At 26.6% G+C, this 15422-nt stretch overlaps 1 protein-coding gene and 2 long non-coding RNA genes across 3 annotated transcripts; 2 read left to right on the top strand and 1 right to left on the bottom strand.

The window, feature by feature from the left end:
* Positions 1-1050: 1050 nt before the first annotated feature.
* On the top strand, positions 1051-3385 carry LOC126842593 (uncharacterized). Its single transcript, XR_007686361.1, has 4 exons — positions 1051-1114; positions 2039-2281; positions 2354-2468; positions 3144-3385. It is a non-coding gene; the product is annotated as an uncharacterized LOC126842593 (long non-coding RNA).
* A 3360-nt stretch (positions 3386-6745) lies between these two features.
* On the top strand, positions 6746-9600 carry LOC126842591 (uncharacterized). Its single transcript, XM_050579634.1, has 5 exons — positions 6746-6771; positions 7179-7241; positions 8175-8279; positions 8489-8603; positions 9358-9600. Exons 2-5 carry the CDS (start codon positions 7188-7190, stop codon positions 9552-9554), a joined length of 471 nt encoding a protein of 156 aa, XP_050435591.1. The 5' UTR covers positions 6746-6771; positions 7179-7187; the 3' UTR covers positions 9555-9600.
* A 2907-nt stretch (positions 9601-12507) lies between these two features.
* Positions 12508-13310, bottom strand: LOC126842592 (uncharacterized). The gene is made up of 3 exons (XR_007686360.1): positions 13154-13310; positions 12899-13087; positions 12508-12832 (listed from the first exon to the last, which is right to left on the bottom strand). It is a non-coding gene; the product is annotated as an uncharacterized LOC126842592 (long non-coding RNA).
* Between the last annotated feature and the right edge of the window lie 2112 nt (positions 13311-15422).

Below are 15422 nucleotides of genomic sequence, written 5' to 3'. Positions count from 1 at the left end.
AATAAAACAATATATAGCCAAAAAACAACTTGATTTCTGTAAAAATTGTATTTGTGAAGTATAACAGTTCTCTCAAGGTTATAACTTAAAAACTACAGTTTATACTCTTTACAGAGTGTTTCCCACCACGGCGGGCCTGATATGAGTACATGAAAGGTACAGGGAAAAAAACAGAAAAGTCCCTTTTGCTGTAATTTAAGGAAAACAGGTTTAAAAATTGCAAAAAAAAAATGATTAAAACACATATTCTATTATTGATTTGAATCAAAAAGACATGTCTGTTTTTCGCTGTGCCCTTCATATAACTTTAGGTGTGTCACATTCTTGTAAGTACCGCATTAGGTAAATCGACCAGACAAAGTGGCGGAAAATAGGGCTTGAACAATTGAATCCGATTGGTCTAGAAGATTGTTATTGTCGTAATATCTTGAATAAAGCATACTTTTTCTTAAGTAAACACAAAAATATGACGTACGCGAAAAGTCGCAAATCTATCTAACAGAAGGCAACCCAAGCACCAATAAAAGTATTAGTGTGTTTTTGAGTTTCTCTGCGTTAAGTTTGTCAAACATAAAAAAAGTAAGCGATATTTTAAATTATTTTATTAAGACAATGGTATTATGTTTTTTTTTAGATATTAAACATATGTTTTGCTTATTGCCGACATAAAACCATTACAACTGAAACATATTTATATTTTTTTGTCCTCGAAAAATAATTAAACTTTGGTAACGTTTACATTTTAACGTTCAAACTTTACCGTTTTTAACTTTTTACAAAGTATCCAAATTTTTTACTTTTTTTTGGTAGTTTCTAGAGCACTAACAACTTTTGAACATTTTGTATCGTATACCTATATTTTTCGTTTTTAATTAGTAAATTAAAAATAACAGAATGTCATTTTTTACTGGTCGATAGGATTAGAATAGTTTTCGATATAATTTAAAGCGAAGGAATTAAACTTTTACATTTAAATCAAATAAAGAAAAGTATAAAATAATATAAAAGTTGATGTTTTTAATTGTACTTAACTGTTTTTTTTTTTTTTTAGGTATTTATGATGAAATCTAGTATGATTGATGCGCTATTTGCGGTGTGTTTATTCGGTCTAATTGTAAGTAAATATAAATTTATTTGGACTACATTTTAACTGTTTCATTATTAATGTAGTTTAATCCTTTCCTCTCAATATTCGTATACCTAACAACTTAGTATTATTTTTTTCATACATTTTTGGAATAGAAAAAAAGTATAGTTTTTTTTTTTTTTAAATTATAACCTCAATAATTTAATCTCTATATTATTTTTACTGTATTGCTCAATTGTATACAACTACTTATGTTCATATTTTTTTTAAAGAAATAACCGTCATTTCAAAATGTTATAAGAATATTAATAGTATTTCACTTTTTGTATGCAGTATATTATTATAATATGATTGAAAATAACTGCAGTGAATTAATCATCAATTATAAATGTATGATATTAATCTTGATATGACACAAGCTACTGCCTATTTAGTTTCCTATAATATTGGACAACCACTAATTCCCAGAGCCTCTATTACAAATTGTCTATGCGGTGCCATTTTTTATGGGGATTCTTCCTCATGCCAAACATGTATATAATTAGTAGTAATTATTATTTTTTTTTAATAAAACCTTTGTAACAGGCTGTATGTTCTCAATAAAAGTGGCTTAAATTTCCAAAAAAAAAAAACAAATTTTCATTGATCTAACTTCACTCGAAAATCAGGATTTTTTTGAACATTCGGTTTTTTCCAAATAAAAATAATAAAATCAATACTTGTTAATAGTTAAGTGTGGATAAGACAATTTTAAAAAAATGTTGACTTCCATCATGTAGTATTGGCCCCTGTACCAATATTAATATTAACTTAACTTAATATACATATTCGTTGCCTGTATCAATACATTTAGATGATATTGTGTTGAACAACCGCATATTATGCTCGCGCTCTATAATAACAATGCTGGTGAAGAGTATGATCCTATTAATATTAGTGTATGTCTTTCAGGTTTCATTGAATAGTTCGCCCTTGGGACCAGGCGGTGGCGAGAAATTAGAAACATCAAAGACATCAAACTCCTTGCCCAAAGTCGCTAAGAAAAACCGTATAAGAAATGTAAATACATAAAAACTACTTTGTACTTATACAAGCCAGGCACTAATGATTTCCAGGGTCTCTTTATTTTCATAATACATTTTCTTAGACCTATCTACACTGATACTGCAAGACTAATGTACACTAATACATTAGGTATTTGACAACAGTCGACATGAACTATATGATGCTAGTAATAATACTAATACTTATATGTGGATCTTTCAGCATTTTAGTAGAAGAAATTCAAATGAATTGCCCATAGCTATATTAAATGTTATGGTACTTGCTGACGTTGTGAAAGTACTAGAGGGTGTAAAATATAAGAGCATCAAAAATTGCTGTGAGTATTAAAAAAATTATTTTTCTCTAATAAGCAAAGGGAAAATAAGGGTATTAAAATGATCCAATTTCAATCCAATTTCATCAATTATCACTTTTTTTAAAATAATTCTTGTAGACCTGTGACCTCTCCGCTTCCTCATTGCTTTGATTACATTATGCCTATACTCTACTGTACTAGTCCTCTCGGATAAAATCACTTTCAAATTAACGCTTTGATGCTCATTTGAAAATACAGAACCTTAATTTAAAACTTTCTAACTTTGCTGGTTTATACTGTGCTTGGTTTGGACCGTACTGGCTCGAAAATACTAACTACCGATTTGCACCGAAGCGCTTTTTCAAAAGTGATTTTATCACTTTCAGATTTAAAAATTCCTGTAAACCTGTGACCTCCCCGTCCCCACTATGCCCCAACCCAACTATGCAACGACCCCACTGTACTGGTTTTTTTTTTATTTGTAAATATTGCTTATACAAAAATCCTTAAAAACAGATCGCATACCAGATCCCCTTAGGTATATTTGGCAAGCAATTTTTTAAAATCATTATTCATATTCGAACGTTATCATCAAGTCCGTTTCCGCCAATGGTTGTTTTCGTATTTACGCCAACATATATTATTAGTTTAATACAATGACGAGAGATCAAACTTGAAATATTTTTTTGTATACAGATTCGAAAGCAAAACTAGACCCAGTGTTTATGACTCGGCTTATCGATGCCAGGAACGACATTCTTCGGGGATTAAAAGTAGGAAACTTAAAAGAAGAAGAAAAAAATGCACGTGCTGCTTTATTCTTTACAATAAAAACCAAATTATTTGAGAAGCTGGAGAATGAGAGCAAGGAGGAGTTATTTAATACTGAATATCCAAATGCCGACGTAGAAATAAACGAGGTCATCGATACGTTCATAAAGCACGTGAAACAATATTTATAAAACAAAAGTGTTGATGATGTGTAAATTGTAATACATTTGTTTTGTTTGATTGAAGTTTTATTGTTTATTTTTACATAATAAACTGTATATGAAAAATCCCTTGTTTTTATTTTTATTTGTATTTCCCGCCAATTGGATTTACTTTATTTGGTCAAAATAAACACGTTTTATCACCTATTGAAGATTTAAGGCCAATTTTTAATGTCGTCCCGCCGTTAACAAAAATAATGTCACACAAATTTTTATTTATTTGCAAAATATAATTACTAAAATATAATTACTACTAAAACATTTGAAATACACAACATATCTGGTCACAAATACAATATTATGTTCCTTTATCGACCTTAAACAAGTCATAACTGCAGATAAAGAAATATAGGACCCAGAAAACAAAAATACACTGTGCCTAGATTTTGTTAGATTGAAGTCGAATTTAAATTAAAGATTATAACTGAAAGGTTGTATTTTTAAAAAAAAAAATTGTTTAATTATTAATTTGTAACATTACAAAAAATGTGTTTCTTCAACAAAATAAAAAGCTCGTTAAAAACATATTTATGTTTCCAAATGTGTATTTTGGCACAAAAACATGCGGTCACAAGTTCATTTTTATAGCCAAAAAATATGTATTTAGGTCATGTTGATTGCTGTTTATGCGAATTGTTGTTGTTTTACCAAAAAAAAACGATTTTGAATGTCCATATGTGTTAACGCCATTACAAAGGCACAAACATGTTGTGGAAAATCTACTATGATAAACAAAAATGTAGGATACGTTATCGCTGAGATCTTTATGCAAACAGAAAAACCTGTGTATTATAGTAAATTTGTCAAAAAAAAATCTTTATATTCGCATGATATTATTAAATGTTAATATTATGCGAATATAAAATATATTATCAAAAAAAAATGTTCGCCGGAAATGTACTTTAGTGCGAGAGGCTGATAAAAAAATGAACTACTAATAAAATATCCTTAATACTATCCTTCTCTATTTCTTATTTTTGCATTCTATTCAAATGCAATACCATAGATTATCTGGCTATTGGGTTATGTTCATTATGTGTGATTAAAAATTACCGTCTGGTCGAATATATGATATCGCATAGTTTAATGTATATATTTTATAGTATATTTCTTTTTACACATTCGTTTCACTATTTTATATCTTAAGATTTAATAAAAGTAGCATCAACCGATACTTTTTATACATCTGTACTTTGAAATTCCTATCTCTATTTGCATAAGTTTCTGTATAGTTTTGAAGTAGCAAATATAATGTATGCAGTACAGTTAAAAAAGATTAAGTTGCATTGTTCAAATAGTCTTTAAATGCATGTTGTTATGATACTCCCCTTAAACTAAATCCTGACCACAACAATTGTTTTAATTATAGGTGAAATAAACCCTTGTGTCACGTCTAGGCTTCAGTTAGGTATACCAATAAAATCTATGGTCAATGATGAATACTTTTTTTGAGAGGTTTGGAGTTTTGACAATAGTAATAACTTGGCCACAGACTGTATGTATGAAAAGATGTTGGTTCAAGGTCGTCTGATTTTACATTATCACAAACTAACCAATTGTGTTTTCAAGTACACTTGTGTAAGCTAAATATCAACTATATCTACCATATAAGAATACGTTTTATAAAACGTTACGCACGAAAATAAAATAATTTTACACAAATGTAATAAAATTACTTATCCTCTCTGAGACGATATACAAAAAATACACATTTTGTGTACATTAGCTAAGACTCATGTTTTCACGTTTTATACCTAGGTATACTTATTTAAAACACTGTCTCTAATGTTAGCATCGCTAAATTAATATGATAAATAATTGATTGACTGATAATCATTTCCAAAAAAATGTCTTTTATATATTTATAAAAATAAGCGGAAATGTAAAATATACCTAAATTGTTTTTATAATTTATAAGACATTTTTTTTTTACCTACAGTTAAAATTGTTGGTCGTTAAAATATTTTTAGTTTATGACACATTAACGGCATTATAGCATTAGAGATTTATAAAATTAATTAATCAGTAATAGCTTTTTTTTTCAAGTTCCATCGATACATTTTTTTTTACATTTTATAAAGTTGTTTTCTACAATTTTTGTATAGCTTTATTATTTTATTTTATCACGCAAAAATGTTATGGTTTGTTGTTTATCGAAAACAAGTTATTTTTCTTAACCTTATTTTGTTTATTCAAATTTTTGAACTATGTTACAATAACTATGGCAAACAACAATTTTGTACATTGTTAAATTTGATTTGAATGTAAAGAACATGTATACCATACGATATGATGTTTTTAAGTATTGTTATTGGTGTGAATACAAAATTATTATTTACTACAATATGGTACTACCATACCATCAAATTTGGTATAAAAAAATATGTCCAAAAAAACCAATGATTTCTATAAAAACTGTATTTATAAAGTATAAAAGTTCCATCGATACATTTTTTTTTTACATTTTATAAAGTGGTTTTCCACAGTTTTTGTATAGCTATTATACGATATTATGTTATGGCTTGTTGTTCATCGAATACAAAATATTTGTTTTAACCTTATTTTGTTTTGTCGTTTGTTTATTCAAATGTTTGAACTAGTGTTGTAATTTGGATTCGAATACCTAATTTTTAAATATTCGAATAGTTGGAAAAAAAACTATTTGTAAATTAAGTATTATTATTATTATTTGAATATTCGAAGGATTAGAATCCCAAATATTCGAATCCAAACTAGTCGAATATTCGAATATTTCCCATCACTAGTTTGAACTATGTTACAATAACTATGGCGAATAACTATTTTGTACGTTAAGATACATAATTATTGTAATAAATTTTCCCAATGTAAACATTTATAATTATTAAATTTGATTTTAATGTAAAGAACATGTATAGTGATATTATGTCCAAAAACACAACTTGATTTCTATAAAAAAAATGTATCCGTAAAGTATAACAATTCTCTCAAGGATTTCAACTTAGATTATATCTAAGAAAAGCATATTTAAAAAATGCCGTTATTTTTTAATGCAGACCGGCTTATGTTTTTCTATATAATTTTAGGTTAGGTCACATCCTTGTAAGTACCGCAGTACACCAACCGGATAAGGTGGCGGATAGTAGGGCGTGATCATTTGAGTCCGATTGGCTTAGAAGTTTGTTATCATCATAATAACATCTTGAATAAAGCATATTTTTCTTAAGTAAACACAAAAGTATGACGTATGCGAAGAACCGCAATTCTAACCAACAAAAGGCACTCAAAATAGTTAGTGGAACAGTCTTAGTGTGTTTGTGAGTTTCTTTGAGATAAGTTTATCTTGCATAAAAGTAAGCGATATTTGAAATTATTTTTCGTAAGCAAATGGTATCGTAGGACAATGTTTTTCTTAAAAATTTAAAAATGTTGACTTATTGCCATCATAAAAACATTACAACTAAAACATATGTATTTTTTTTATCGAAAAATACTTAAATTTTTGGAAACGTTTACATTTTAACGTTCAAATTATACCATATTTCACTTTTTATAAAGTACCCAAATTTTAAAATTTGTTTTGGTATTTATTAGAGTGCTAACAACTTTTGAAAATTTTGTATCGGTTACCAGGGGAATTATAAATAAAAATATGGTATTTTTCTTTTTATTTAGGCAATAATGTTTTAAATTGCAAATGCTGTTTTCATATTTTTTTTGTTTCAATATTATTATTTATAAAAAATGACGATTGTTTTAGGTATTTAAAATGAAATCCAACGCGAGTGTTGCGCTGTTTGCAGTGTATTTGTTCGGTGTAATTGTAAGTAATATATATTTTAAGCTAAATATTAGCTATTTCATTATTAATGTTTTTGTTTGATTTCCTCTTAATATACTATTATACCTAGTACCTACCGCTATGTATTATATTTTTCGTACATTTTTGGAGTAGAAAAATGTAAGGCTTATATTTTCTTTTTAGTAATAACCTCAAAAGTTTAATTTCCATATTAATTTCATAATATTGTGCAAATGTATACAACTACTAGGTGTGTTATTATTTTTTTAATCGCAACAATAAAAAATTTACAATGTTTAAAGAGTGTTAGGAAGATTAATAGGATTTTACTTTTTGTATATAATATGATCCAATTTTTTTTTGGTAGTTTCTAAAGCACTAACAACTTTTGGACATATTGTATCGTATGACTATATTTATTGTTTTTAATTAGTAAATTAAAAATAATTGAATGTGAATTTTTACCGGTCGATAGAATTAGACTAGTATTCGATTTTATCATTTAAAGCGATGAAATTAAACTTTTACAATTAAATCCAACATGAGTGTTGCGCTATATGCAGTGTATTTGTTCGGTCTTATTGTAAGTAAATATAGATTTTGGACTAATTTTTAACTATTTTATTATTAATGTAGTTTAATCCTTTTCTCTCAAAATTCTTATACCTAATTCCTAAGTATTTTTTTTTTTCATTAAAAAAGTTCAAGTTTATTCAATCAGTATTTAGTTTTCATTTAGATAATGCGTCAACTTCTAAAAGACTTTTTAACTATCATTATAAAATATTGGCCACTTATAACAATAATGATATTAACTTAACCTAACCTACATATTCGTTGCCTGTATCAATGGATTTAGACGATATTGTGTTGAACAACCGCATAGGATCGCCCTCTATAATACTCCTGCTTGTGAAGCGTACCATACTACTAATATTAGTGTATGACTTTCAGGTGTCTTTGAATAGTTCGCCGATGGTACCAAGCGGTGGCGAGACATCAGGGACATCAGAGACATCAGAGACCTTACCCGTCTCTATATGCAACTACATATTGAATGTAAATACAAAAAAACTAGTTTGTACTTATTTAGATCAAGCACTAATGATTTCCAGGGTCTCTTTAATTTCATAATACATTTTCTTTGACCTATCTTAAGTAAAATTGCAAGCCAAGTGTACTTTAATACATTAAGTATTTGACGACAGTCGACAATAGCTGTATGTTATACTAGTAATAATACTAATACTAATATGTGGGTCTTTCAGATTTTGACTCCAAATAGACCAGGAGGAATACCCGGAAATGAATATAAAATCATAACAGATCCTGATTTTTTGAAAAATTTAGATAGTCTAAAAGATAATAGTTTTATATCAGACTGTGAGTATTTAAATAATTATTTTTCAATTATGCGCAAAGGAAAAATGAGGGTATTAAAACGATAGAAATTTAAATTAAAAATAATGCACTTATTGAAAAACACATTTGTAGTTAAACGTTTGTCTGTTTTATCAATTTCCCAAACCTAAACTGATATATGTCTTTTTAAACTTTTAAACTTTGTGGAAATGAACGTAACAAACCTATAGTGGTCCGATTTGAATTCTGTAAAGATATACAGAAAATATAGAGTTCACTGCAACTTAACAAGGTTATGTGGGAAAGAGATTTTTGATTTTTTATAAAATTTTATTTATTTAATTACAAGAAACCGGCATTTATGAATGAGATTTAGCTTTCTACATAACATACCTAATAAAATAGCCGAAAAACTCAAATCTCTGCACAAGAATTCAAATTGGACTATCCTATGTAGTCTACATTTTGGACTAGAATAAACCAAAGTTGCTTTTACAATTATCCTAACAACTAAATGACATGGTAGAATTTAATTAAAACCTCTTCTTTTTCATTAATATTGCCTGTACAAAATTCCTTAAAAACAGACCGCACACAATCAATTTGGCAAACATTAAAAAAGAAAATTTCGTATTTGAATATTATCATCTATCCCGTTTTTCACCAATGGTGGTTTTCCGATTTACGCCAACATATATTACAATATTTTGTCTAACTAATATTTATTAGTTTATTACGATGATCAGACCAAACCTGAATTGTTATTTGTATACAGATTTGAAATTTCAATTAGACTCTGAGTTTATTGCACGGGTTACAGAAGCCAGGAACCAAATTTTTCTTGGATTAGAAAATGGAAATTCAGAAGATCGAGAAAAAGAAGCACGTGATGCTTTACTCGATATAACAAAAAAAAAAATAAATAAGAAGAAGGGCAATAATAAATTAAAAACTTTAAATCTTAAGATTTAAAAAAAGTAGCATCAACCGATTTTTTTTGTAGATCTGCAATTCGAAATTCCCATCTCTATACAGGGTGATCCAACTAACGTAAGACACTCATTTTCTCGGAAAATATGAATATTTTGAAAAAACATTTTTTCCTATTCTTTTAGGTATAAGTTTTACTACATTTTTCAATGCTTCGAAAATTTTTATTTTCATCCCTTATACGATAAAAAGGGTCTAAGTTCACGTTTTCAAATGGCAACATATGTTTTTAATTCCATAAATTTGTAGGCAAAAAATTTTAAAATATGTTATCGTTTGAATTATTAATTTTTATCCATCTAGTCGTTAGCTATGACTTTGTAAAGATATTACATTTTCTCTTAAATATTGTTATATTTCTTTGGTTTTCCAAAGACCGGGAGCCAATAAAATACTTATTTATGATCGCATTGTCCGATAGATGAGTACACAGATAACCAAACACAATAAAATGTTTTGTGATATTTTGTTTGACCAGCGTTTCATATTTATAGATTACCGACTTTTCTAACACACCGTCATGACAGGTAGGTTGACAGACCTATATTGACAGCAGCTAACGAATGGCTATTTAACCACAACAATCAAAAACCGTGGTACAAGTAGGTTGATAACTGCTGCTATGATGATAATACAAAATATTATTATCATTAGTTATCATATTTTTCTACTATCTATGTTCTACATTCAACAAGTAACAGCACAGTACAACAGATCATTATTATGCTATTTGAAAATTATAATTTTTAGTTTTTATAGGTAGTAAACAATAGCTTTAAAATTTGGCTTACAATCTCATAAGTGCATACATTGAATGGACAAGCGTCGCGAAGCGTTACTATTATTTGTTTAGTTATGTTCAATTTATTCAAAATATGTTCTGTGCTCAAATAATTGTTTTAAACAATTTACACTAAATAAGGAATTTTGGATTTAATTTGCTTACTATTTTAATTCTACAGTAAATATTTAAAATGTTGCTTATTTTACATTTATAACTAACTTTTTTTTATTATATAAACAACTTTATTAATAAAAAATAATGCAATAAAGTGGACTGTGTTTAAATGATTAAGTTGTCTAAAGACTAGATGTTTGTAAACAGTGTTTTAGGAACCTACAACAAAATCACAGTTAAGTTTGAAATTGTATTAATTATCGACTTAATTTAAGCCGGTAGTTCCAAACTATGATTCAAAGTACTTATACTTTTTTTTCTGTTTTCCCCATCCTGTTGGCAAAAAAGATTTGATTTTTCTGTAACGGTAAATTTTTCAACATCATTGATATTTCATTTTTTTTTAAGTCAAGTTATTTCTTATTAAGATCCTGTTAATAAAAATATGGATCAATAGTTTGTGACTCAATTACACAAAATCACACAGTGATACTCAAACTTCAGAAATAAAGTTAGGGTTTGTGTCACGCAAACATTAAATTATCAGAACTTGTCTTTTTTATTTTATTAATAACTATTAAATTAAATAGTTTATATGTTTCTAATCTTTTTATTAGTACTTACTAATTATTATTATAACTTATAAGGTGTACAATGTTATAATAATAGTGATTCTAAAGCCTTTATAATAAAATATGTCTGTTTCAAAAATTTCAAATTGAAAAGTTAATTCTTTTACAGTTGAATCTGCTTATTTTGATTTTATGTATAATCAGTATTTTCTTATTTTTATTATTTTCTTCACTATTTAATATCTAGAAAATTAAAAGCTTAATAGATTTTAGTTGTTTAAAAAGAAAACCATTATCTGATATTTCCTTGTTTACTATACAAATTAAAGTATTGACATTATTAAACTATTATAACGGGTACGTTTTACTAAGATTATGTAAAAGTGGCAATATTAAATCAAAAATAGCCTTAGCTAAATTGTAGTATCTAAATTTAACAATTATTCTGTAATAAAACACATTTTTAAGGATTTCAATTTTATGGAATTTGTACGCGACAAGTTTGTCTGATTTTATACACATACATACATGTATACTATATTTATGTATAAATACAAATAATTATAAAATCAATTATACTAACTTATAATGCATAGTTGTTAAAAATAAAATTTGTTTACCTTTAATGATGCAAATAATGGTTAAAAGAATATTTGCTGTAATGCGTATGCGACAATTTTCCTACTTTAAAGAGTTAAAAAACAATTTTTATTAATTTTTACTGTGTACTTTACAAAATTTGAACATTGATAACACATAGTCAAACAATTGTGTTGATAAATTTCAACGACAAACATATAGTATAGTATAACATTTAAAGAACAATAATAATCTTTTGTCTGATAATATAAGTATTTAACTAATAAAATATTCATAAACTATTTATTAATACAACAATAAATTTAAAAATTACAAATGTTACTATTTTGAAAATATTCAATCAAAAATATTAAACAAAAACAATATCTATACATTTGAAATTGTTCAACTTCTATAATACTGATTTAAATTTTTTTCTTTTAACAATCGTTGGTAATTAAACAAATCTAACAAAATCAAAATTCAATAAATAAAATTAACTATAAGAATTATCTTAGGCAAGTTCAAAAAAATAATTTACTTGATTTACTGAATTCATTAAATACAAATTAATAGAATTACTACTTTTTTAAAGAGAGAATTATTGTATATTAATTAATTTGATATAAAATTTAACTTTGATAGCCAAATACCTGTGTCAGTTATAGCTAAAACTTTATGATAAAATATCCGTAATGTATGTCAGACACACAATATATGGGTTATATCATTGTAAGAAATAACTAAACTGAAAGCAGACATTTGAACTACCTTAGATAAGTTTAATCAAATAAAAATAATATACTTACATATTATTATAAATAATGGTATAATCAAGAAGTGATTCCTTGTATGTAGTAGTATGAAATTCATACATTAATTACTGATATTTTTAAAAATAAATGAAACAGGTATATGAGTATTATCAACCCACATACACAAATACATGCATTAATAATTATTTTAAGTTAACACAACACACTTTTCATTCAAATTGCTTAGTGTTGATATTATACATTCACATGAAAAAATGTCACATTAGAAATAAATGTTTTATACTTATAATTTACACCTTGATATATAAATGTAAGGTCTTGGGTCCGATTGGAAAGACATTTCCATAGCAATTGATATGTCATACTCAAATCCAATTTTACATGATAACATTGGTTTTTAAAAGATGAAATATTTTCAGTAAAAAAGCATTCAACCTAAATTAAAAAAGCTAATTGAAATCGTATTGTATTAAATTACCCATTAAACTCTAATAAACTTACCTATTAAATTAATGCTTTATATTTATAATTTACACCTTAATATAAAATTGTAAGGTCTTCAGTCTTGGGTCCAATTGAAAAGACATTTCCATAGTAATTGGTATAGCCTATTCTCAACGCCATAGATATTTCTGACATGATAACATTGATTTTTAAATGATAAAAGATTTTCGGAAAAAAGCATTCAACCTAAAATAAAAAAGCTAATTGAATTCGTATTGTATTAAATTATCTATTAAACTTTAATACACTTACCTATTAAATTAATGGTGTGTCCAAGAATGTAACGTCAAAATAAAGTCGAGAGCAAATATTATCAATTAATATATTTAAAAAATTATAAAATAACGAGTTATGACATAACTACAATAAGCATGCTATCATATTTACTATAAAGTAAAATGTAAATTTACTAACATTTTTTAATTAAGTTTGCAATTTCTCATTTCACTAATGTAAACGTGTGAACTTCGAAGTCGAAATTTGTTAGCGATGAGGTTATGTACAAATAATAAATATAATGCGATTTTGTACAAATAATAAAATATATTATGGGTACTGGTCACTCGATTATTCCGTGGTAACTGATACATAGTTTAGATACTAGATTGTTATCCGAGATAACCAGCTAATGACTAGCTCCAGCTAGATTAGGTTAAAGTGTAAAGTCCGTTATCCGTAACAGTCTACCTTTCGTCTAATAATGTATGGTTATTTATTATATCTGATTATGATACGGAATGCGTTAACATCAAATTATTATTATATTTGATGTGATGACCGTCGTAATAAAACTACTTGTCTTTGTCGAATCGAATGAAATTATTAAGAAATATAGACAAAAATTCAAATCTTTACAAAGTCATAAACAGCGAACAAATGGATGAAAATTAAAAATTCAAACGCTAACATTTTTTTAGATTTTTTGTCTTTATATTTATGGAATTTAAAACATATGTTCCCATTTGAAAAAACGAGGTTCGTACTTATTTAACGTATAAGGGTTGAAGATAAAATTTTTCTAAATATTGAAAAATGTAGCTAAATATGTACCTAAAATTTTAGGAAAAAAAAAATTTGCAAAATATTCATACTTTCAGAGAAAATGAGTGTCTTATGTTAGTTGGATCACCCTGTATACATAATAATCTAAATCTTAATCTAAACTTTAAAATTCTATGCAGCTACCGACTATGAACTAAATGAAGTCATCAATTATTTCATAGGCGACGTGAACAGTATCGATGATTTCTGTAAACTGTAATTCATTTGTTTTGTGTGATTGACGTTTTATTGTTTATTTTTACACAATAAACTATATATTAAAAATCGTTGTTAATATTTTTATATATTTTTTTTTATTATTCAAAAGGCTTGACTGAAGGGTCGTTGGCGTATAGTTATAATATTTTAATTTTTCACGTTAAGTTAAACAATACACACTGCATATGTCCCGCCAGTTGCATTTACTTTATTTGTCTACATTGATAAAAATTTTCAAAAAGTATAATTATTATAATTTAAATCCAAAATAAATCATATTTGTATAGATATATTGCGCTTAATAACTTACTTAGTATCTGAAAAATCAGATATCGTCTAGACAATAAATAAACATTAAGCTTCACATTACAAAAAATATGTATTTAAATCCGCCCAATAGATACGCCGGAAAAGACTTTTGAAAAATTAATTTTTTATCAAATTTTCGCCATAACTCGGAGATAAATAACTTTGAGAGTTGTATAGCTAGAAAAAATTAATTATATCTTCTTACATACTAAAATTAGTCGGCGTACTTAAAATGGTTACTAGATAGTTATGTGTGAAATATTGTCTATCCTTGCCTCCTTAATAAATAGCGCTTAGATTACTGTCTTGACACACGTAGTTTTTGTTAATTTTATATATTATGCTCTTATTGCTAGATGATGACATATATATACAACGTAAAAAATATATACAACGTGTTTGAGTGATGGAATGCAAAAATTTGTAAAAAAAAATACAAATGTATAATGTCTGACGATTTTTTATTTATTTGTTTTTTATGAATAGGTTTCATGTACTTGTAAACTATCCATCAATTTGTTGTAATTAAAACTAAATTTGAGTCTTTTATCTTTATATCAACAAATCTGAATTGTAGTATGTTTCTTTTTAGACCTTTGTTTAATACAAGTCATAATTACAGACAAGGAAAATAAAAAACACTTACCTAGAATTTGTTAGATTAACCCCTAGTATAAATTAAATAGTGTATCTTTAATTTGTAACATTGCGAAAAATGTGTTTTTTCAACAAAAAAAATGCTCGTTGAAAACATATTTATGTTTCCAAATGTGTATTTAAGCACAACAAATATGCGGTCGCAAGTTCATTTTGATAGCCAAAAAAATAAGAATTTAGGTTATGGCGGTGTTGCTTAAGCGAATTGTTGTTGTTTAACCAAAAACGATTTTGAATGTCCACACGTGTTAACGCCATTACAAAAGCACAAACATGTTGTGGAAAATATACAATG

Source organism: Adelges cooleyi, unplaced genomic scaffold (genome assembly GCF_023614345.1).
Source record: "Adelges cooleyi isolate 19-005CV unplaced genomic scaffold, UGA_ACOO_1.1 ACOO_flye_CR_arks_rails_tigmint_CR_PRNA_55, whole genome shotgun sequence".
NCBI classification, from domain to species: domain Eukaryota; kingdom Metazoa; phylum Arthropoda; class Insecta; order Hemiptera; family Adelgidae; genus Adelges; species Adelges cooleyi.
The sequence above is the reverse complement of the archived record's forward strand: the minus strand, read 5'-3'. Positions and strand labels throughout refer to the sequence as shown.